The sequence below is a fragment of the Podarcis erhardii genome (assembly GCF_964252035.2).
Source record: "Podarcis erhardii genome assembly, chromosome: 8".
Taxonomy (NCBI): domain Eukaryota; kingdom Metazoa; phylum Chordata; class Lepidosauria; order Squamata; family Lacertidae; genus Podarcis; species Podarcis erhardii.
In genome coordinates, this window is record NC_138499.1 from 39,133,910 (window position 1) to 39,157,794 (window position 23,885).

Here is a 23,885-nt window from a genome sequence, read left to right on the forward strand (position 1 = left end):
CCAGTGTTCCTCAACATTATCAGGGAACTCCGAAAGTAGATGGTCCTTAAGAGTAGCTTGGAAGCAATCCCACTTAATGGGATCTTGAAGGGTTTCAGTGTTTATTTGCGCCTTGGTTTCCTTCCTGGAAGCCTGCGTTGAGGTATAATCTTGATAGCCATTGCGGACCGTCTTAATCAGTGATCTGTCCAGCAGTCGTCGGCACTCATCATAGCTCTGGTAAGGAGTACATCATGGCAATCTTCAGCTTGGACAATTGCATTGTCTAAGAGGTGCCAGTGGTTCGACTGAGGGTGCCTCCATGATTTAAATTTACAGTCGGACCTTGGAAGTTGAATGGAATCTGTTCCGGATGTCCGTTCAACTTCCCAAAATGTTTGAAAACCAAATCGTGGCTTCTGATTGGCTGCAAAAAGCTACTGCTGCCAATCAGAAGCCATGGAAGCCCTGTCAAACGTTTGGGTTCCAAAAGAACATTCACAAACCGGAACAATCTCTTTCAGGTTGGCATCATTGTTGCGTCATATATATATTTGTCGAAAGTGTGTGTTGGTAATAACAAGGTTGTGCACTGCACATATAGTCAAAAGAAAGATTCTGTTCTGGTTGCTGTTGCCAATTCCTTCTTTCCCAATAGTCCCAGGCCATAGATCGAAATCTTGCCCAACTCTTGCATTAAAATCACCCAGGAGGATAATATTATGCTCCTTAGTGGTCTCTGATAGGATGATATCCTATCAGAGAGTAAAATTTATCTTTAATGTCTTCATCGACATCCTGCGTTGGTGCATAAGCACTTAGAATAGTAGCCTGTTGGTTTTTGGTGAGTTGAAAGTCGTTCATTAATGCCGGTAGGGACTTTTTAAAAAAAACTTTTATTTTGCTTTAAACAGGTACATGTAAACAGGTACATATAAATATAGACAACCAAAATTACAAAGGAAAATTCCTTAATAGTAATGGGAAAAAACTAAAAGAAACTACAAAAAAAATCGAAGTACATGACATAAGCAATTATGGGAAAGATAAAAGAAAAGAAAAAAGAAAAAGAAGAAAAAGACAAAGAAAAAGGAAGATGAGCCAAAGCAGGAAAGCTCATCTATTGTACACTTCCGTCAAGCTCACAACAGATCATTATTCTTATCAATTAACTCTATCTGCATTCCAAAGGAATCCCTCATCTTGGTATCAGGGAGCATTTCTCTATGTGGTATCATGCCGGTAGGGACTTTTGACAAGAGCTTCACAAGATTGTTTTTGATAGCAAAGTCTACTCCATGTATTCAATGTTCGTGTTCAGGAAGTGAGTGTTTTAGTATCATCATTATGTTGTCCATGTCCTGAGACTCAATGAGCATACACAAGAGCTTCTGCAGAAAGATTTGTGTTACAGGGCTCAGATCTTGGAACAGCCTTTTATAAACATAAAAGAAGTATAACTGTTTTGATACAGAAGATTTGTAGACATTACTCTTTCAGATATAGCATTATTTCGAGGTTCAATTAAAAACTCGCCTTCCCGTTACACTCTTTGGTTCTGTTGCTACCAGTGTAAGTCTCCAAATGGGGGATTCTGGGAGTTTTGCAGGATAGGACAAGAAGGCACTTAGGCCCTTCAGCATGTACACCAGGGGCTGAGCTAATGAGCTAATGACCCTTCACAGTAATTAATATACAATCCAGCACAATTCTGTGTATCTTAACTTAGCTTTAATTACATAATAATGAAAGTTTTCTATTACAAATGCATGATCATAAACATTACAACTGCTTTATATGGACTAGTCAGCTTTGTAATGCTTATCAAATCATTCTGAAAGAGCTCTTAATATATTTCCTGGCCTTTTTTGGTGTTTATCCTGAAGATTTTCAATTGCAGTCTTTGTCTGTTGAAAGAAGAACAAAGTAATATTGTGTTATATCAATATATTGCAAAATGGATATTCAGAGTTATTCATATCTGTGAGGAAAAAGCTAAAGGAATCAGAACCAGCAAAATAAAGAATCCCATTTTTTTCCAGTTACAGATGCGCAATATGACAGCCCTTGTCCCTCAATCCTCAAGAGTGACTTTTTCAGCATGGAGGGTTGGGCAAGAGCAGCCAGGGCCAGGAAACCCCACTAGGAAACTGTTCATCTCTCCGTGAATCCAGCCCACTATCTTTATGGTTTTTTTACCAAGAGCACTGTATGAGAATGGTAGAGATACAACCAAACATAAGTGCCTTGGGCTGCTTGGTACGAATTAGTTTTCCTGCATGGTTGTTACCTCCAGTTATGTGAGGAAAACTGCAGAAATGCTATTGAGTTATATTTCACTATGCTCAGTGCTATTTATCAAAAAAAGAGAGAGGTGCCTGAACTCACTATGAACACCTCTCTTGTTCTCTTAGAATGGCAATGGCTGGCAGGGCTAGTGACAGAAATCAGTCACCTCCTGGTTCCCTGCCTGAAAACAGCACAGCAGGGCATGGGTAAAAATAGCAGAGTAGGATGGAGTCGCATTCACGTGCAGAGTTGCAATAAGTCACACAAACATCAGAAGTTCTTCAGTAATAGTTTTATTGAGGCTTAAGAGCGTACAGTGCTTACTGGGTCCCCCACCAGGGAGGGGGCTTGGAGGAAACCTCTGGGGCAGATTCTGGGGCATATGGTGGGGAGAAGAAGTCCTATTGCATGAGCAGATCTTTGTGCAGCACTACATAAAATGCATAGGTTTTTCGTGGTCTCAACAAGTTCCAGAGAGGGAAAGCTGAGTGATGAACATAATGCACAAAAGTCTATATAATGAACCCTATCTCCCGTCATACAGAAGGAGCAAGTCAGTAGGCAGAATACAATTTATACAACTGAAAGAGAGAAACCAACAGGAAAACAATATTATGCTTTTTTACTTCCAGGTGTAGAGTTAGCTTACTTTTTGAGCCAGCTCTGCAGCTGTTATATTTGGATCATATGGGATGGGTTCTCCAATATATGTCCTCAGTTTCACTGGAAATGGCCCCTATCCGGGAAGGTAGAGAAGCCGTGTTTTCTCATAAAACCATCTTGTCAGTCCTATGTATGAAAGGGAAAAGAGTCTGTAAGAAAGCGATCCCATATCAAATTTGAAATTAGTTGGCATTCTGAGTTTTTAGCAATTCCAGTCAATCCATCCCAGAGAGGAAGCGTTAAATAGTATGAGTCCTTTGGAAAAGAAAAAGCAGCATATTCTGTCAGCTCTTCTCTGCTCTTTAAAAATCAAGGTCATAAGTTGTAAAATAGACTGCAGAATATGGTATTTTTCCTGCTCAGTTCATCTCCATGCTGGGATTCCTACCACTTTTATAGATTATAGCTATCTTTTAAATCTAATAAAAAACTAATCAAGGACATGTTCACTCAGTCCTGAGACAGGCAGCACAGCTTTTGCAGATCAGTGTACACTGAATAAACTCTACTAGAAAGTAGTAAAAAGATATTCTGTTTCTAAAAAAAAATGTATATTATTATAAACTGTTTATTGCCTGAAAGCAGATTTCTTGATCAACCAAGGTACTCACTTGACTTTCCAATGTTCCTGTATGCTTCACAAATGTTTTGTGTAAATAAAGAGATGATGGGCTAAAAGAATAAAATCAAAAATCAAAATCAAAAGGTAGCTGAGAACTGGAGAATTACTTCACCCCACCCGCTCCACCTTTATTTTGGTTAAGGACTAGGAATAATGCTCCCCATCTGGCATTACAATGACAAGCCAGACGTAATTGACTTCAAATTGCACATGCTGTCCCCCAGATTTTCAAGAATTGAAGAGGGGAAAAGCTATTTTTCTTTTTAAATGTAATTGATTATAATAGCTTAAAAATAAAAAAAAGCAGTGGTGGGAAATACTTGGAACTCCAGATATCATTTGACCCCCAGACAGGATATTTGCTGTCCTCAACTACTTAGGATGCTAGATCAAGGATATCAACACATTATGTCTTATCTAGGATAATCCTGAAGGCCATGCAAATTGCAAAAAGATCACTCGCCACTTTTGCCTCCAAAGCTATCCGAGCGAAACCTGTGCGGTTACCCCACATTATGTTGTAGTCAGTACTGAAGTTTCCTTCTCTACCTCCGCCAGGGGAAATGCCCAGTGAATGGCCTTTCTTCAAAATTTCCACACATTCAGCTTTATTGAAATCTTTCAACCCGGCCGCATCTAAAGCCGTCTTCCACCCTGACAAAATAAGACCCAAATAGAAGAAGAGTGTGGATACAATACAAGTGTCCAAAGATATTGCACTATTATGGATCACAAGCATAGCTCTCTGCCAATGCATTTCAACTAGGATTTCATGGAGGGGGACTTTATGCTAATTTCTCTTTTGTTCAGATGTTCTAACAGTAGGCTTTATTGGGGAAGCACATTGAGTGGGGTTGAGTGCTGAGGTAGCCACCTTTTTAGACATGTGTTCCTCAAGTCAAGTTTGTAGTACATTCAAGTTTGCATTATGATAAAAATACAGTCCATAGTGCTTGCTGCACCACCCAAAACTTCAATCCCTTTAGGCTGCAGAGCTTTTGGATATAGTATATACACATGGAGAGATAGATACACACATGGCACAGAGGAGGCTTTGCTGGTGGAAAACAGCAGAGATTCATCCACAGATATATGGGTAGAGAATATATGCTGCATTAATGAACCAGTGGAACCCCCAAAGAGCACACTTTGGGTTCGGTCCTTCCTTCCTTCCTTCCTTCCTTCCTTCCTTCCTTCCTTCCATGACCTTTCTGTGGTGTCATCAGAGGAAGATGATGTGGGGGGTGTGGCAGTGGAGGGCCATGAACACTACAATAAGGGTGCCACATGTGTTTGATTGCAGTGTCACATGGGGGCATAAAAGCTGTTTGTGGGAGTGCTTGATTGGCCATGTGTTTGGGTGGGGCCATGTTTTCTGGGATCTGTGTGCAGATTTGGTAATAGGTTGGACTAGCTATGAAAGCCACAGACATGTCTTTGGGGCTTCACTTGGGCTTCTGCCCTTTTCCTTAGCTGTAGCTCCCACCCCATCCCAGCTGCAACCCAGTGGTGTTTGAATATAGAGGATTTTGCACAGGTGGTTTGCTAGTGCAGATGCTCCCAAGCAGACTCCCATAATTTGCATTGTTCTTTTCAGTAACGAATATCCATCTTTACTAATGACTGAATTTTGCAAAACTCTTTGTACTTGAGGAAATCATCAACTTAGAGACGCATTTTCCTAAACCTTGTCCTATTCTAGTATTAAAGTCAGCAGCAATTATTATAGGAGAGCCTGCAGTTACAGCATAGAAATCAGATGACACATTATCCAGATTCCTTCAGTTCTTAGATCCCTGAGGAAGAATGTAGACAAGTTGTACAAGAAAGAATGAAATTTCTGCATGGAAGCACAGGAATTGTCTTGCAATTACTAGAGTAAAAGAAGAAGAAGAAGAAGCACTCTCATAGCTGTTTTGTGGTCAGGTAAGGTTTTCCTGCAATCTGTGATCAAGGGCCAAAAGACCCAGGTTGACATGCTGTATTGGAAACATAGCCTGATTCAAATACGATGCCTGAAACATTATTGGGAGAAGAGGTTGATGTTGTAAATGGCCAAAAGCAAGCCTGCAGTTTCCAACTTATTTCGTGTGTTGTTTTTCACCTGCTTGCCTGATACACTTTTATATTATATAGCATTGTTTTATATCTTATAGCTTTATTTTATATCATATTTCACATATTTTATGTAAAAAAGAATGAGTTAAATTTAATAACTTACCTGGAAACCGATATATGGAATGATCAATTATTGTAAAGCACTCTCTCCCTGGCTCCTTGAAAAATCTAGCGACGAGGAAGAAATAGTCAATAGTACAAACTGGGTGATAAAAGATAATAAGCACTGGTCCTTTAGGGAGATGTTCCATGCCAAAAACTTCATAACCTGGAAATAATATAAAATGCAATAAATAAATGTTATTTTGTTGAAAAATAAATGGAATATTGCAATCTTTTATTGAAAGAAAACACTGTGGTTCAGAAAACTGAAATTTAAGATCACTTAAAAACCTCTCCTATATATGTTGCAGCATTCTGGATACTAGGTTGTCATCCACATGGACCAGGACTTTCTCTGTTGTGCTCACATAATAAATGATATTTCTCCTCTGCTGGAATCTTCGTTCCTTGCTTAATTTTGGGCGCAGGAGGACTCTTGCTGATATTTCATGTGTTGTTTTTCACCTGATTCTGATACAATGTTTTATATTTTATAGCATTGTTTTATATCTTATAGTTTTATTTTATATCATATTTCACATATTTTATGTAAAAATGCATGATTTAAATTTAATAACTTACCTGGAAACCAATATATGGCAGGATCAATTATTGTAAAGCACTCTCTCCCTGTCTCCTTGAAAAGACTAGCGACAAGGAAGAAATAGTCAATAGTACAAACTGGGTGATAAAAGATAATGAGTCGCCACGCTGTCTGCCTGCTGCCTCCCCCCCCCCCACTGCATCGTGGCTAACTGTTTCGCCTGGGATCCGCAAGCTCCTATTCGTCGGGATTTGCTGCTGCCATTGGCGCTGTTGGCGCGTGGCAGATCGTGTCCGGAGATATTTCCTCTGCTGCCGCTTGCATTCCCCGTTGATCTGCGCTGGCACGTCACGTTGGGTGGTGCTGGGAGGGTGCATCAACAGCGGAAAAGCAAACAAAGGAACCCACAGCTTGGCACATGCAACAGGATGCGTCGTGCAGCTCCCACAACGTTACACGGTGCGCCGTGCATGGCACCAAAACGGTTAGCTGCCATGCAGTTGGGGCAAGAGCCAACAGCCAATGGGAGCAGGGCCCCTCGGAGCACCACGGGCTCTTCTGCTGTGGGCAGCTCGGGAGCGAGCGTTGGAGTTGAGCTGATGGGTGGCAGCATTTTGGAATTCACTGCAAAGTGCCTCTTTCTGGGGATGTGAAGTGGAATAGCAGCATTGCTGCCAGAAAAGAACAGATGCCGATGGCCAAACCCTGTTATTACTGCCTCTAGAACTTCTTTCCAGTTGGGTTATTGGGGACCATGCCACAGTACACAGCCATTGCATTTTTGTCTACAAATTACTAAGTCATCTGAAAACAGACCTTTACATAGTTGAATTGCATATTTTTTTATTTTACTCTATCTTCACTACATCTTTCAACAAAAAAGTATGGGTAAAGAGACAAAATTGATAAAGGGGGGGGCTTTAAACTACAGCTGTTTTGCTTCCAATAATAGCTGTTTTATAGGGAGGAATTTAATTTCTGCTTCTCAGTGTTATAATATCGGAAAAGCTGTAAGTGCATAATTTCATCTCCGCAAATAGAGAACATCCTAGCTGTGTTTTAAGTTGACAATGTGGAAACAGGCTAAGATTTTCATACAACTGGTTTGTACACAGGCACACAGACAAGACAGCATTCCTCTCTCTCTCTCTGCTGATCCCTGAACAGGAACTGATGGATAACACAACTACTAGCACATTTGCAAAACTAAGCAAGGATTGTTTGTTGAGATTGCAGGGGGTTGACTAGACGACCTGTTGGACCCTTCCAACTCTACAGTTTATGATTCTATGAACAAAACCTAAACCTTTTACTTACATTCCCGGTAAGCCTAACTTGCCTTGACTTTGGTCACTTCTCTCTGAAAGCAGAAGTCTTGTCTGGTGCTCTACTTTTTCATAGGCACTTTTCTACCAGTATGGAAACACATCCCTTTATGTGGAGGTTTAAAGAGACTGATGTGGGTGTGCCATCTGTATGAAGAAATCAAGCATTGTGAAAAAGAGAGAAGGCTTGGGGAGGCTGCTTCTGGGAAGTTGTGGCCATTTGTAATCATACATAAGTATGGCGTCACACCTACAAGAACATTTATAATGTACAATAACATATTGGGTCACAGAAAACCAGTTCTTTTTTATAATATTTATTAAAGTTTTTTAAACATACATAATAACATAGTCTTTTCAAATTTCCACATTTCATTCTCCTCTTTGGACTTCCTCACATCTCTTGTTCCTGCATTCTGAACTCACAAATTTTGCTAGCAAATTATTTACTTGTTTCCATTCATATCATATAATTATCCAATATTAAATCTCAAATTTTAGAATTTAAATCACACTTTTGAGATCTTAATTTGAAATATTGTTTATCCAAAATTTGTCTTTTCTTTCAATTACATTCAAATTTATATTCCTTATTACTAATTTGTTGGAGCCCGGTTATTACAAATCTTACATCTTTCTTAACATTCATACAGTTTACAATGTTTTTGTAGATAATCCTTAAATTTCTTCCAGTCCTCCTCCACCAGTTCCTCTCCCAGGTCTCGGATTCTGCCAGTCACCTCAGCCAGTTCCATATAATCCATCAGTTGCATCTGCCATTCTTCCAGCGTGGGCAAATCTTGAGTTTTCCAGCATTTAGCAATGAGTATCCTTGCTGCTGTTGTAGCATACATAAAAAAAGTTCGATCCTTCTTTTGCACACTCTGGCCGACAATGCCTAAAAGAAAGGCCTCTGGTTTCTTAGGGAAGGTATACTTAAATACCTTTTTCAGCTCATTGTATATCATTTCCCAGAAAGCCTTCACTCTAGGGCAAGTCCACCAGAGGTGAAAGAATGTTCCTTCAGCTTCTTTACACTTCCAACATTTATTGTCAGACAGATGGTATATCTTTGCGAGCTTGACTGGAGTCATGTACCACCTATATATCATTTTCATAATATTTTCTTTCAAGGCATTACATGCCGTGAACTTCATACCGGTGGTCCATAACTTTTCCCAGTCAGCAAACATAATGTTGTACCCTATGTCCTGTGCCCAGTTTATCATAGCTGATTTGACCGTTTCATCCTGTATATTCCATTTTAGCAGCAAGTTATACATTCTTGAAAGTATCTTAGAGCTGGGTTCTAACAATTCTGTTTCTAACTTTGATTTTTCCACCTGGAATCCTAATTTTTTATCTGACTTAAAGGCTTCTTTAATCTGAGCATAATGTAGCCAATCTCGCACTTTCCCCTTTAGTTTCTCCATACTCTGCAACCTCCAATTGTCTCCATCTTTTTCTATTATTTCCCAATATTTCGGCCATTTGGCCTCCATATTGAGTCTTTTCGGGGCCTTAGCCTCCATTGGTGATAACCACCTTGGGGTCTTGTTTTCCAATAAGTCCTTGTATTTTGACCAGACATTGAACACTGCTTTTCTGACAACATGATTCTTAAAAGCCTTGTGTATTTTAACCTTGTCATACCACAGATATTCATGCCAACCAAAAGCATTGTTAAATCCTTCCAAGTCTAAAACATCAGTGTTTTCAAGAAGCAGCCAATCTTTCAACCAGCAGAAAGCTGCTGATTCATAGTAGAGCTTTAAGTCTGGCAGGGCAAAGCCCCCTCTTTCTTTAGCATCAGTTAATATCTTAAACTTAATTCTGGGCTTTTTGCCCTGCCAGACAAATTTTGAGATATCTCTTTGCCACCTCCCAAAACACTCCATTTTATCCACAATCTGCAAAGTTTGAAACAAAAACAACATTTTTGGCAATACATTCATCTTAATAGCAGCAATGCGTCCTGACAAGGAAAGTTTCAGTCTTGACCAAACATCTAGATCCCTTTTAATTTCAGACCAACATTTTTCATAATTATCTTTAAATAAATTCATGTTCTTCGCTGTTATGTTTACCCCTAGGTATTTTACTTTTTTAACCACATTTAATTCTGTCTCTTTCTGAAACCTTTCTGATTCTGAAGAGGTCATATTTTTTTCCAAAACCTTGGTTTTTAGCTTGTTAAGTTTAAATCCCGCCACCTGACCAAACTCATAAATCAATTGCAGTACCCTTTTGGTGCTGGGCTCTGGCTCCTGTAAGGTCAATACTAGGTCAGCTAGGTCTAGTTCTTGACTAAGGAATAAAGGGAGGAATTGTACTCGCAACACTCTGTCTGCAATTCAGTCATAGACTCATTAAGAACAAATATCCATGGCTTGCAAAAGCAAAACAGAACCAGAAAACATAAAAAACACATGTATCTTATCTTCACTAGTCACTTCATGAATCACTTGAAGAAGAGTTAAAGCTGATTAAAACTCATTAAAACCACTTTGTTGTTTAGTCATGTTTGACTCTTTGTGACCTCATGGACCACAGGAAGACAGGTACTCCTGTCTTCTAAAAGGCAGATAAAAGCCACAGGCTTTCCAGAGAGAGATGATGCCTTGCAAGCTGTTGAGTCCCTTCCAGGCACTGTTCTGCTTCATCGCCTGACACTCCTGAGAATATGAGGGAGCCCTGATTGCTCCATGGTTGCCATGGAGACCAGGACCTAGAGGTTTTCTGGTCAAGAGCCATGTGTTGCAGTATTTCTGGTCTTTGAACTTGTAGGAGCATAGAGACTGCTCTATAAAAAGTGGAGATAAAGAAGAAAATGCAGTTATAAAAGGGGAAATCAGTGAAATTTATAAACTATTCGTAGAAATGGAGGATCAAGAATGTAAGTCTTGGGTCTCTCCCCCACATACGAGATGACTCCGGCAGTTAATTGTTTAAGATTTATTGGTTCATCAAAAGCCCTGGTTGGAGCTCTGCTAATTTCAGTCTTCCTCCAATGACATAGTTGCTGGAACTGAGCTCTGCCCCCTTTTTCCCCAGCAAAGGAAGGAAGTGCAGAGGATCTCAGCTGGAGCAATGCCAATAATGAGAGACTGACTGCATTCATTTGTCTCTCGCTGTAATGATTGAATAAACTCATCAGTAAGAACTCTTCTTGTTTTTCTCTGCTTCTTGCTGCCACCGGTGGAGGGCGAGGGATATAATCCCCCAAAGCCTGACAATAGATATAGATATAGATATGTAGATGCAGGTTTTGGTGTCCTCGGGTGTCTTCCCGTGTAAAAGTTGGGGTGTCTAGGCGACGTTTCGACGAGGTCTCACTCGTCATCTTCAGGCTGGTGCTTTCGGCTTCTTGTTACTGGAACAGAGCAGGATCTCAGTGTTTGAGTTCCTATAAATACTGTAGAGGGGGTGTGGTGTATAGCCTCCAATGTTCTGGGCAGAGAGGAAGTTCCCAGGCTAGTGTGCCTTTTCTTCTTTTGTTCCTTAATTACTTGAGAGATATCTTGAGTGATTTCTTGAGTGATATCCTGAGTACCACTTAGGTGGGTCATTAGGTGTGGATTAGTTGTTAAAGTCTTTGTGTCTTGACCTCTTGAGCTTTGTGAAGAGTTTTCCTGAGAAGATGGCTGTACTGTACTTAGTTGTGCTCTGGCTTGGCTTCGTGTATAGGGGCGAGCTGTGGTTTTGTGGCTTGTGTCAGCCAGGTCTGTGTAGGGATTGCAGGGGGGTGCAGCATCCGGAGGTGCCACCATGGATTGGCTACTGGATGGTGTCTGTAATTCATCTGTGGAGAGAGTCTGGGTTTGGGTCTGGTGTGGTTGATTGATGCCCCAAACTCTACGGCCTCCCCAAGATACACAAAGAAGGAACACCACTCAGACCAATAGTCAGCTCCATAGGCTCACCTCTACAAAATCTCGCTAAATTTCTCGCCAAGCAACTTCAGCCCTATGCAGAATCCATCTCTTCACACGTACCAAACTCCTTCCAGTTCATAGAAACAATCAAGAAGCAAAACCTACATCCTAATGACCTACTTGTGAGCTTCGATGTTGTATCTCTCTTCACACAAGTGCCCATTAATGAAGCCTTGACAGCTATTCAAAACAAATACAATCCCCCCGAATACATCTTGGACCTGACCAACCACTGCCTAACCAACACGTACTTCATCCACAATGGACAAAGATACAAACAGATAGAAGGAGCACCTATGGGATCACCCCTCTCACCGGTCATCGCAAACCTGTACATGGAACACTTTGAAACCAATGCTTTAGACAAGTCAGAACACAAACCCAAACTTTGGCTCAGATATGTTGACGACACCTTTGTAATTTGGCCACACGGGAAGGAAAAACTGGATAGCTTCCTCACACATCTCAACAACTTACACCCCAAAATACAATTCACTATGGAAATAGAAGCCAACAACCAACTTCCCTTCCTTGACGTCCTAATCTACAAAAAACCTGATGGCTCCCTAGGACACACTATCTACCGGAAAAAAACACACACCAACCGCTACTTACATGCACAATCACACCACCACCCTGCACAAATAAACTCCGTAGCCAAGACTCTCATCTCCAGAACCAAACGCCTGGCTGACAAAGACCACTTGACAACTGAGTTACAGAATCTCTCAAACGTGTTAATTGCCAATGGATACCAGCAAAACAGGATTACGAAGCTAATCCAAAAGGAAACACCCCCCAAAAACCAAGACACAGAAGAAAACAATGGCATGGCCCTCCTTCCTTATATCAAGGGCACTACAGATAAAATTAGCAAAATCCTCCATAAACACAATATCAAAACAGCCTTTTGCACCAACCAAAAAATAGCCAATATCCTCAGAAACCCCAAGGATAAAATCCAGTTGGAAAACCAAGGGATCTATGAAATACCCTGCAAAGTCTGCCCAGCCACGTACATTGGACAAACAAACAGACGAATAAATGCACGTATCGCAGAACACAAGAATGCCGTCAAAAAAGAAGAAAAAACTTCCTCTCTTTTCCAACACATGAAAGAAACAGGACACGAAATTAATTTTGCAGATTCCAAATTGCTCTTTAACACGGAACATCACCACAAGAGAATAATCATGGAAGCCATCGAGATAGAGAAACACCCTCACAACATGAACAAGCGTGACGACACATCCCGCTTGCCAGACATCTGGAAATTAGCCCTCCCCACAAAAACTGACACCAGATCCAGAGGCACACAGAACGCCAACACCAATCAACCACACCAGACCCAAACCCAGACCCTCTCCACAGATGAATTACAGACACCATCCAGTAGCCAATCCATGGTGGCACCTCCGGATGCTGCACCCCCCTGCAATCCCTACACAGACCTGGCTGACACAAGCCACAAAACCACAGCTCGCCCCTATACACGAAGCCAAGCCAGAGCACAACTAAGTACAGTACAGCCATCTTCTCAGGAAAACTCTTCACAAAGCTCAAGAGGTCAAGACACAAAGACTTTAACAACTAATCCACACCTAATGACCCACCTAAGTGGTACTCAGGATATCACTCAAGAAATCACTCAAGATATCTCTCAAGTAATTAAGGAACAAAAGAAGAAAAGGCACACTAGCCTGGGAACTTCCTCTCTGCCCAGAACATTGGAGGCTATACACCACACCCCCTCTACAGTATTTATAGGAACTCAAACACTGAGATCCTGCTCTGTTCCAGTAACAAGAAGCCGAAAGCACCAGCCTGAAGATGACGAGTGAGACCTCGTCGAAACGTCGCCTAGACACCCCAACTTTTACACGGGAAGACACCCGAGGACACCAAAACCTGCATTCCTGTACCCGTGAAAATCTACGAAAGCAGATATGTAGATGTAGATAGATATGATCATCATCATATTGTAAACCGCCTGATGAACTTCACTTTTTAATGAATCTGTGACTGAATTGCAGGCACTGCATGACAGAGTAAAATGGACCAACGTATATGTATGCGATTATTGCTCTGACCTAACTGACAAACGCATGCTGGACTTGGATCCTTCACCTCCACCTGACAGTATTGAACATGTGCCAGATGCCAGAGACCCTTTGATATCAGAGCATGTCAACCTGGAATTTCTGGGGCTTCAAAGCAAGCAATTCATGCTGCATAATTAATGCAGCATGGTGCCAATGAAAAAGTTTTTACTGGAGCAGCACTAGGATTCAATATTGTAAACAGAACATGTTATTAAGGTTTGTGTATTACATCATGTTCCTATCTCATACACATCTTATAGTGGGAGAAGCCACCAGCAAATGGAGGTAACACACTTCTTACAACACCTACCTTTATACCTTAGTCAATAACTGGTGCTCTGTGACCCAATATATTCTTAAGTGCTATTGTAGGTGTGACTTCATAATCTTTAATGGGCAAAACCTCTTGGCGGCAGACTCCCTAGGATTATGTCTTTTTCACAATGCTTGGTTTCGTCATACAAATGGCACACTCATCACAGTCTCTTTAAAGCAGCACAGAAAGGGATGTGTCTCCATAGGGGTGGAAATTAGCCTACAAAAAAGTGCACCAGACAGGACTTCTGCTGCATCCACAGAGGGGTGACTGAAGCAAAGGGAATTTAGACTTACCAGAAATGTAAGTAAAAAAAATTGTTCATAGAATCATAAAGTGTAGAGCTGGAAGGGATTCCAAGGATCATCTAGTCAACCCTCTTCAATGCAGGAATCTCATCAAAGTCTCACATTCAGTTTGAAACCATACTAGACCCTGCTTCATTTGCAAATGTCCTAGTAGTTGTATTATTTGTTACTTCCTGTGCAGGAGTCATCAGAGAGAGAGAGAGAGAGAATGCTGTGTGTGTGTGTGTGTGCGCGCGCGTGTAAAAACTAGTTGTATGAACATCTTAGCCTGTTTCCACACTGTCAACATAAAACACAGCTAGGATGTTCATTTCTTTTAGTCAAGGTTGATTTGAAGGTGGGATAGATATGGATGGTAGCTAATGTCAAGTGAAACAGTGCTCCCATGGAATTCACCATTCCTCAAATTCCAGTAATGAGGGCTTCCCCATTCTTAACAATGGTGGGTGGAAAGGATCTTATTAAATATAATAATAATACTAATAATACTAATAATAATAATAATAATTTTCAATTAAGAACATACAATTAATATCAAATCAAATCATAATCCAATTAAAAAACAAAACAAAAAAAAAAACAAAACAAAAACCAAATTATGGTACAATCTGAATTATTAATTATTAAATTTCACATGGACTTCCCATATTCTGGACTTCTGAATAACTCATCTCACATAATGATATTTCTGCCCTCTTCTTCTTGTTCTCATATTTTCCGCATTCTGATCTTAAACTCTCAAAGTCCTCAGTCACTGGCTAATCGATTCTCAGTCATGTTAAACAATCATATATCCTTTCATCTGTCAGGCGTAGTTTAATTTGTATATATACTGTGTGTGTGTGTGTGTGTGTGTGTCTTTCCTTTGTCTGTTTGCCCAGGAAGCTTTCCCTGGCTCACTCTTATCTTCCAGTTCTGGCTCTTGTCCAAGCCTGCCATTTGAAGTTTTATGATACAGTAAATTCCCAAGTTGTTGATTTGTTAAGCATACTGTTCGCGAATATATGTAGCAATTAAAATGGAATATATTCCACAGATATAAATCATTTGGCAATTGATCAGCTTTTCCAGGGACCACACAAGTCTCCCCTCTAGGGAGGGGAGTTGCTAGACACCCGTTTCACTTTCTCTCCCACCCATAAAGAAGAAAAACCTGCAAACAGGTGCACTGTATGTTGTGGGATATTTCCCAAATTATTGTCTCAGATCGTTGTAGAATCAGCCAAAAGATGCTTCCCACTCCCATGAAAGAGGGAGGAATTCACTTTTTTCCATCCTGCGTCACAGCTATCAAGCACCATCTTGTTCCACTCATTTATCTTTGTCAAGTAAGGTAAGCAGTAAGGTTTACAGTTGTACCATGTCTGTTCAACTTCCAAAACATTTGAAAACCAAAGCAAGGCTTCCAATTGGCTGCAGAAAGCTCCTGCAGTCAATCAGAAGCCGTGGAAGCCCCACTGGACGTTTGGCTTCCCAGAACGTTTGAGAACTAAGCTATTTGAAAACCAAGGTACAACTGATCTGAGACAAACCACAGCAGTGAAATTTAGTTTTTCGTGGCTCTCGGGGGTGAGGAACTAGAGCACTGATGGCTTTTTCAGGTATTACTTTATCCTATCACACAGCTACTATAGGCACAACCCCCCCCCCATCAATATTGTCTATTTTCTCATACCATTAAGTTGAAAAATGTAGTGAAGATAGAGTAGAATCAAAAATATACAATTCGACTATGTAAAACTAACGGATGTTAAGATGACTTAGTAAGTTGAAGACAGAAATGTGATGGCTGAGTATTGTGGCATGATCTCCAATAACCCAACTGGAAAGAAGTTCTAGAGGCAGTTAAAACAGGGTTTGGCCATCGGCATCTATTCTTATCTGGCAGCAGTGCTGTTTTCCATTTCACATCCCCAGAAAGAGACATTTTGCGGTGTATCCCCAAATGCTGCTACCCTTCAGCTCACTTTTCTACCTACCCTCAATCTTGTTCAGTTTTGTGTTTGCACCACACAATTTAAGTCGAGTGGTTAGGCTCAGCATAGGGAACAACTGTGCAGCAAAGTTAGTTTTTACTTTGGGGGCAGAAAGACACTGAAAAAACACACTCTACAGCCCAGAGAGCATTTTGACTTATAAAGTCCTTGATGAGGCAAAGTCGACACAGTAAGAGCAAAGTCCAGTTGTTAACGAAGACCTGCAACTGCCAGAGTTCTCTCAGTCAAAAGTCTTGCAATGTGTCCAAATTCCTTCAGATTAAATCTTCACAAAGTTCTCCACTTTTTAACTGGATCATTCCAACAGTCTCCATGTCTCTCTTTAGGGGGCAAGGAACCATTTATGCTGACTCAAAGAGAAGTAACCCTTTCTCAATTTCCTTAATACTTCAGCAGTGGAATGAAACCAGCTTGCTTTACATCAAATAAATGATGGAGTCATACATTTGTAATATTGTACATCCTCATGATGGATGCTGGAAAAACAATACGTCTACTTGGCAAGTTACAGTGGGGAAAACTAGGAAAATATTAAATCACATGAGATTTCATGTAATCATGAATGCTTCTGGGATGACAGTTCAAACTAATGTACTGCATTTTCTGTTTTCCAGGTAAACAGTTGAAAAAAATACCATCACAACTGAGGAAATTTTCACTTCATATATTTCTTTCATTGGCATACACATGGTTCTTCAGATTAGGAAACCATGAGCTGGTTTTCTCAAATTCTGGAAAACTGGATCAGTTTTTCTTATTTGGAAGAATATTGGACCTCAGTGGTTCACCCTTTGTGGTTACTTAAGCTTCTGATTTTAATTTATTCACCATTCATATGTACGGTTTTGTGTCTCTGGGCTCTCTCATTTGTGTTACATATTTACAAGAAGATGAATAACCAGCAAGAAAGTGATGTTAGGAAATTTTGGGAGAAACCAAGAAAAATTATTGCTCAAGTTTGTGATATAACTGGAAAGATATGGTATGGTGAGTAAGCTTTCATTCCAATAATTCAGTCTTATCAGCTCCTATAATTTCATAGGATTGAGCATCAGAATTTCAGACTTGAGACATTGGGACAATAGTTGCTACAGTGCATCAGGAGTGGACCTCTAAACCCACTTCAGAGTCACCACAGCTCCAAGCTGGCCTTGGCTCCATATGGATCAAAAGAAAGGCATGGAATTTTTTTTAGGTAATAAGCAATCAAAAAGAAAAACAAAACATATTATGAGGTATGAAATTAAGATATATTACAGAAGAAAGGGTCAGCTGGTGGCTGCATAAACACCATACATTTAATCACATGGAAAGCATGCCTCCTCTCCAAAAGAAACCTGGAGAATGTTGCTTAAACCTCACAGAGCTATAATTAGCAAAGCTCTTTAAAAATAGTTTCACGGATTGTGGCAAGAGAAGGGGGTTGAGTTTAAACGTGTAGTGAGTACGCAGCGAATGTAATGAGTATATCATCGTGCAGTGAGACTTTGATGGTGCCATTTTCCAGAGCATGGTAAACCACTAGGTAACTCTGAAACATAAACTCTGGACACAAACCATGGAATCTGCCAGCGTAGGATGTGGTGATGGCTGCTAATTTGGATGGACACTGCAAGAAACCGGATGATGGAATACAGAGAGCTTTGGCTTGATCAAGAGGATCCATCTTATGTTCTCATCGCTTCCCAGAGTGTGGTGTTGCTTTAGATGTTGAAGCATAAATCAGAAATACATTACTAAAACCAAATTTGGGTCATAAGGATGAAACCCTGTGGCTACTTAGGACATTGGTCAAGGGTGCATCTGTCTGGGAAACTGTTTTCTCACTTTGTATGAAGTGATTCAGAGAATGGTCTGAAGATATGAGTATTATAACACATATAAATGCTTAAAGGAGATTGAAAGAGGGTCACAGTTTTAGCTTACTCAAAGACTAGGCAAAAATGTTTTCACCTGCACCCAAAAGTAAGCAAGGAAGGAATATTCCAGCAGAGGAGAATACCATTTGTTCTGGGATCACAACAGAGAAAGTCTTGATCTGTATAGATGACAAACTAGCATCCATAACACTGAAACATATAGGAGAGGTTTTTACCTGATCTTAAATTTCAGTTTTCTGAACCACAGTTTTCTTCCAATAAAAGATTGCAATATTTCATTTATTTTTCACAAAGTAATATTTATTTGTTGCATTTTGTATTATTTCCAGGTTATGAAGTTATTGGCATGGAACATCTCTGTAAAGGACCAGGGATTATTGTTTATTATCACTCAGTCATTGCTATTGACTATTCCTTTCTTGTCGCTAAACTTTTTAAAGAGGCACAGAGAGAGTGCTTTTCAGTCATTCATAGAGGCATATATCGGCTACCAGGTAAATTATTAAATTCAAATCATGCTTTTTATCAAAAAATATGTGAAATGTCACATAAAACAATGCTATAAAATATAAAACCATGTATCAGGCAAAGAGGTGAAAAACAACATACAAATAAAATATCAGCAAGATGATGGATGTGACCATGGTTAACGTAAGCCAAAATAAAACCCGTAACCAAGTGTTGATATTTCATTGTATCCCACCTATGCTATTGGGGCAATCCTCTCAAAGCATGCCTCACTTCATTTCCCAGTGACAAGTTGCCCTGACAGATTCCCATCTGAGTTACAACAATGGATGAGCGCAGAATGAGATGGAGTGTTCACACAAAAAAGAAAGTTGGAAACTGCAGGCTTGCTTTTGGCCATTTACAGCCTCAACCTCTTCTTCCAATAATGTTTCAGGCATCTTATTTGAATCAGGCTATGTTTCCAATACAGTATGTCGACCATTGTCTTTTGGCCCATGATCACAGATTGCAGGAATACCTTGTCTGACCTCAAAACAGCTATGAGATTACTTTCTACACTCTTCCTCAGGGATCTAAGAAATAGGGTCAACTGCATAATGTGACATCTGATTTCTGTGCTGTAACTGCATATGATTGCTTCTGACTTTAATGCCAGAATAGGACAAGGTGTAGGAAACTGGGTCTCCAACTTGATGATTTCTTCAGGTACAAGGATACCAGAAAACAGGGCCCCACCTGAACACATGGCCAATCAAGCACTCCCACACAATGCTTTTATGCTCCCATGTGACACTGCAATCAAACCCATGTGGCACCCTTGCTGTAGTGTTCATGGCCCTCCACTGCCACTCCCCACATATCATCTTCCTCTGCATGCACACAGCAGCCACAGCAAGGAACTATGACACCACCAAAGGGTCATTTAAATAAGGAAGGAAGGAAGTACAGAGCCCCCAAATGCCCAGTAGCACAGAGTGCTCTGTTTGGGGGGTGAATTTGTCCATTGGGTGAATTAATGCAGCATATAATCTCTACCCACTTACATGTGCATGAAAAGATGAACTTATGTTGGTGTAGGCAGGATTCAGCCAGCATGGGCTCATCTGTGCCATGTGTGTATCTGTCTCTCTATGCATGTCGCAAGGCACTGTGGCCTGTATTTTTATCATAATGCAAACTTGAATGTCATTCTGTTGTACTACAGACTTGACTTGTGGAACGCTTGTCTAAAAAGGTGGCCACCTCAGCTTTCTATTTGGGGCTTCTTTTTTCAGGGCTGAAGATACTTTTTAATTCCATTAATTTGAAAGATTTCAATAAAGATGAATGTGTGGAAATTTTGAAGAAAGGCCATTTACTGGGCACTGCCCCTGGTGGAGGTAGAGAATCACACTTTAGTAATGACTACAACATAATGTGGGGTAACAGCACTGGTTTCGCTCGGGTAGCTTTGGAGGCAAAAGTGGTGAGTGATCTTTGTGCAATTTGCATTCATGATTATTTTTTTTATTTTATTTTTAAATAAATTTTTATTAAGATTTTAAAGGTTACAAAAAGAAAAAGAAAAATAGACAATAAAAAAGAAAAAGAAAAAACAACACACATCCTCGAAAAACAGAAAAAAGAAATACATAAAAAACAAGTCAAACCTTTAAGTCACTTATTTACATTCACTTATTTCCTTGACTTCCTCACACCTTCCATTTTTGTATTCCAATTCAGTTAAATATTCCAGCAAATCCTTCCAACTTTGTTTTTATCCTAATAATTTATCTTAACATATTATAATTTTACCTTCTCTCTTTCACCAATTCATTTTTGCTTAATCCTTTATATCCTTTCTACTAAAACCACATAATTTTTTTCCCCCAACATCTTTCTAACATTCCTTAATTTTACAATATTTCTGAAGATAAACTTTAAATTTCTTCCACTCTTCTTCCACCAACTCTTCTCCTTGGTCTCGGATTCTGCCAGTCATCTCAGCCAGTTCCATATAATCCATCAGCTTCATCTGCCATTCTTCCCGGGTGGGTAAATCTTGTACTTTCCAATACTTTGCGATGAGTATTCTTACTGGTGTTGTGGCGTACATAAAAAAAGTTCTATCTTCCTTTCGCACCAATTGGCCGACCATGCCCAAGAGAAAGGCCTCTGGTTTCTTCTGGAAGGTATATTTAAATACCTTTTTCATTTCATTATATATCATCTCCCAGAAGGTCTTAATCTTTGGGCATGTCCACCAAAGGTGAAAGAATGTACCTTCAACCTCTTTACATTTCCAACATTTATTTTCGGGCAAATGATGAATTTTTGCAAGCTTGACTGGTGTCAAGTACCACCTGTAAATCATTTTCATTATATTCTCTCTTAAGGCATTACATGCCGTAAACTTCATGCCTGTGGTCCATAACTTTTCCCAGTCAGCCATCATAATATTATGTCCAACGTCTTGTGCCCATTTGATCATAGCAGATTTAACCATTTCATCCTGTGTGTTCCATTTCAACAGCAAGTTATACATTCTTGACAAATTTTTAGTTTTAGGATCTAACAATTCTGTTTCCAATTTTGATTTTTCCACCTGAAAGCTAATTTTCTTATCCAGATTATAAACCTCCCTTATTTGATAATAATGAAGCCAATCTCGTACCTTATTTTTTAGTTTGTCAAAACTCTGCAGTTTTAATCTATCTCCTTCTTGGCTGAAATATTGGGAAATTTTGGAACAATTTGCCTCCATATAGAGTTTTTTCAGAGCCTTAGCTTCCATTGGTGACAGCCACCTTGGGGTTTTATTTTCAAGCAAGTCCTTGTATCTTATCCAAACATTAAACAGTGCTTTCCTGACAATATGGTTTTTAAACGCTTTATGTTATTTGACCTTATCATACCACAAGTATGCATGCCACCCAGATACATTGTTGAAACCTTCCAAATCCAAAATATCTGTGTTTTCCAGAAGCAGCCATTTTTCAGCCAGCAAAATGCGGCTGATTCATAATAAAGTTTAAGGTCTGGCAGGGCAAATCCCCCTCTTTCTTTAGCATCAGTTAAAATCTTAAATTTTATTTGAGGCTTCTTGCCCTGCCAGACAAATTTAGAAATATCTCTCTGCCACTTCTTGAAACACTCCATTTTATCCAAAATTTGGAATGTTTGAAACAAAAACAACATCTTTGGCAATACATTCATCTTTATCACAGCAATTCGGCCTAGCAAAGATAACTTCAAATTTGACCATATTTCTAGGTCCTTTTTCACTTCCATCCAACATTTTTCATAGTTATCTATGAATAAATTCACATTCTTAGCAGTCACATTAACCCCCAGGTATTTCACTTTCTTAACCAATGTTAATCCTGTCTCCTTCTGAAACCTCTCTTTCTCAATCACTGTTAAGTTCTTTTCTAACACCTTGGTTTTCAACTTATTCAACTTAAATCCCGCAACCTGACCAAATTCTTGAATTAATTGCAATACTCTTTTAGTACTGGATTCTGGATCCTGCAGTGTCAAAACTAAATCATCGGCAAAAGCTTTCAATTTATACTGTTTAGCTCCGACTTGTATACCTTTGACCAGTTGGTCCTTTCTAATCATATTAAGCAAAACCCCCAGGACCGAAATAAAAAGCAATGGGGAGATTGGGCAGCCCTGTCGTGTTCCTTTCTCAATCTTAAATTCTTCTGTAACTACATTATTCACAATTAATTTAGCTTTTTGTTCTGAATAGATTGCACCTATACCATTTTCAAAACCTTGGCCTACCCCCATACCCTGTAAGTTTTTCTTCATAAAGCTCCAAGAGATGTTGTCAAAGGCTTTCTCCACATCCACAAATATCAAAACTGCTTTGGTATTAATATTCACTTGTAATTTTTCTAAAATATTAATTATATTCCTTGTATTGTCTGACAAGTGTCTCCCTGGAAGAAAGCCTGCTTGGTCTTTATGGATTTCTTCTACCAATACCTTTTTTAATCTTTTAGCCATAATTTCAGCAAAAAATTTATAATCCACATTGAGCAAAGATATGGGACGGTAGTTCTTAAGCTGTGTCTTCTCCAATTCTATTTTCAGTATAAGTGTAATATAAGCTTCTTTCCACGACTCTGGTGCCTTTTCCCCCTCCAATATTTCATTACAGACTTCTTTCAAAGGCTGTACTAGCCATTCTTTCAAGGATCTATAACATCTTGAAGTCAAGCCATCCGGCCCTGGAGATTTGCCCAATTTCATATTCTGAATGGCTCCTTCCACTTCTTGATGTGTTATTTTATAGTTTAGCATTAACTTATTCTCTTGAGAGATTTTTTGTAATCCATTTGTTTTCAAAAATCGGTCAATATCTATTTCTTTCTGGGTCTCCTGTGTATATAACTGTTTAAAGTACTTCTGAAAGCACTTCCTAATCTCCACAGGATTCTGTATATTCTTTCCCTCCACTTCCAAATTTGTAATGGTGTTGAGTTTCCCGCCTTTTTTTCATATGCCAAGCCAGCAGTTTCTCGCATTTGTTAGCCAATTCAAATGTCTTTTGTCTCATCTGTTTAATCTTCCATTCTATTTCCTGATTCATCAATTTCGTATATTGTACTTGATATAACTTTATCTCTTTCAGGATCTCCTGTGATTTTGGTTTTGCTCTCAGTCTCTTTTCTCCCTCCTTTATTTTCTCCAAATTTATTTTCTTTTTTTCATTTTGAGCTCTCTTCTTAATTGCACTCTGTTGTATCAAAAAACCCCTCATAACTGCTTTGCTTGCGTCCGAAATTACTCTTTTTTCAGTAGTGGTATTCATATTTATCTCAAAATAGTCTCTCAGGTTTTTTGGGGCCTTTTTAATCACTTCCTCATTCCTTAACAAAGAGTCATTCATCCTCCATCTAGAGGAACCAACTGGTGTTAATATCATTTCCATTTTCATGGCATTATGGTCGGAGCAAGTTTTAGGGCAAATTTCCACTTTTTAAATCTTCGGGGCCAGCCCCCTAGTAACCCAAATTTGGTCGATTCTTGTCCATGTCATTTTGGCTTCAGAGAAGAAAGTTCCTTCTCTTCCCAAGGGGTTCTTAGTTCTCCAAATGCCAACAAGGTCCATATTGTCAGCCATATCAAAGAACGTCTTTGGCAATCTGCCATCTTTTGTAACCACCTGTCTCTGGGCTTTATCCATATTTGTGGACACCACTCCATTCATGTCTCCCATCAAGATCATATTATAGTCCAGA

General features: G+C 39.6%; 2 protein-coding genes and 1 long non-coding RNA gene across 4 annotated transcripts in view; 1 reads left to right on the forward strand and 2 right to left on the reverse strand.

Annotated features, from left to right (window-relative positions):
• Positions 1-6,016, reverse strand: part of LOC309348968 (DGAT1/2-independent enzyme synthesizing storage lipids-like) — a 152,267-nt gene extending 146,251 nt beyond the window's left edge. Inside the window, exons 1-2 of the mRNA XM_081874803.1 lie at positions 5,775-6,016; positions 4,017-4,207 (exon numbers count right to left, since the gene is read on the reverse strand). Coding sequence (XP_081730929.1) covers positions 4,017-4,207; positions 5,775-5,922 — 339 coding nt within the window. The 5' untranslated portion in view covers positions 5,923-6,016. The remainder of the gene's footprint in view (positions 1-4,016; positions 4,208-5,774) is intronic.
• The window catches only part of LOC309348886 (DGAT1/2-independent enzyme synthesizing storage lipids-like), a 46,529-nt gene that overhangs the window by 18,181 nt on the left and 4,463 nt on the right, over positions 1-23,885 (forward strand). The window contains exons 1-4 of one of the 2 annotated variants that reach the window (XM_081874683.1): positions 14,101-14,298; positions 16,915-17,287; positions 18,510-18,674; positions 19,926-20,116. In XM_081874683.1, coding sequence (XP_081730809.1) covers positions 17,011-17,287; positions 18,510-18,674; positions 19,926-20,116 — 633 coding nt within the window. In that variant the 5' untranslated portion in view covers positions 14,101-14,298; positions 16,915-17,010. Of the gene's footprint in view, positions 1-14,100; positions 14,299-16,914; positions 17,288-18,509; positions 18,675-19,925; positions 20,117-23,885 lie in introns of those variants that run through there. The other variant, XM_081874684.1, reaches the window with a different exon arrangement.
• Positions 1,689-4,000, reverse strand: LOC309349061. Its single transcript, XR_014159649.1, has 3 exons — positions 3,543-4,000; positions 2,918-3,057; positions 1,689-1,886 (listed from the first exon to the last, which is right to left on the reverse strand). It is a non-coding gene; the product is annotated as an uncharacterized lncRNA (long non-coding RNA).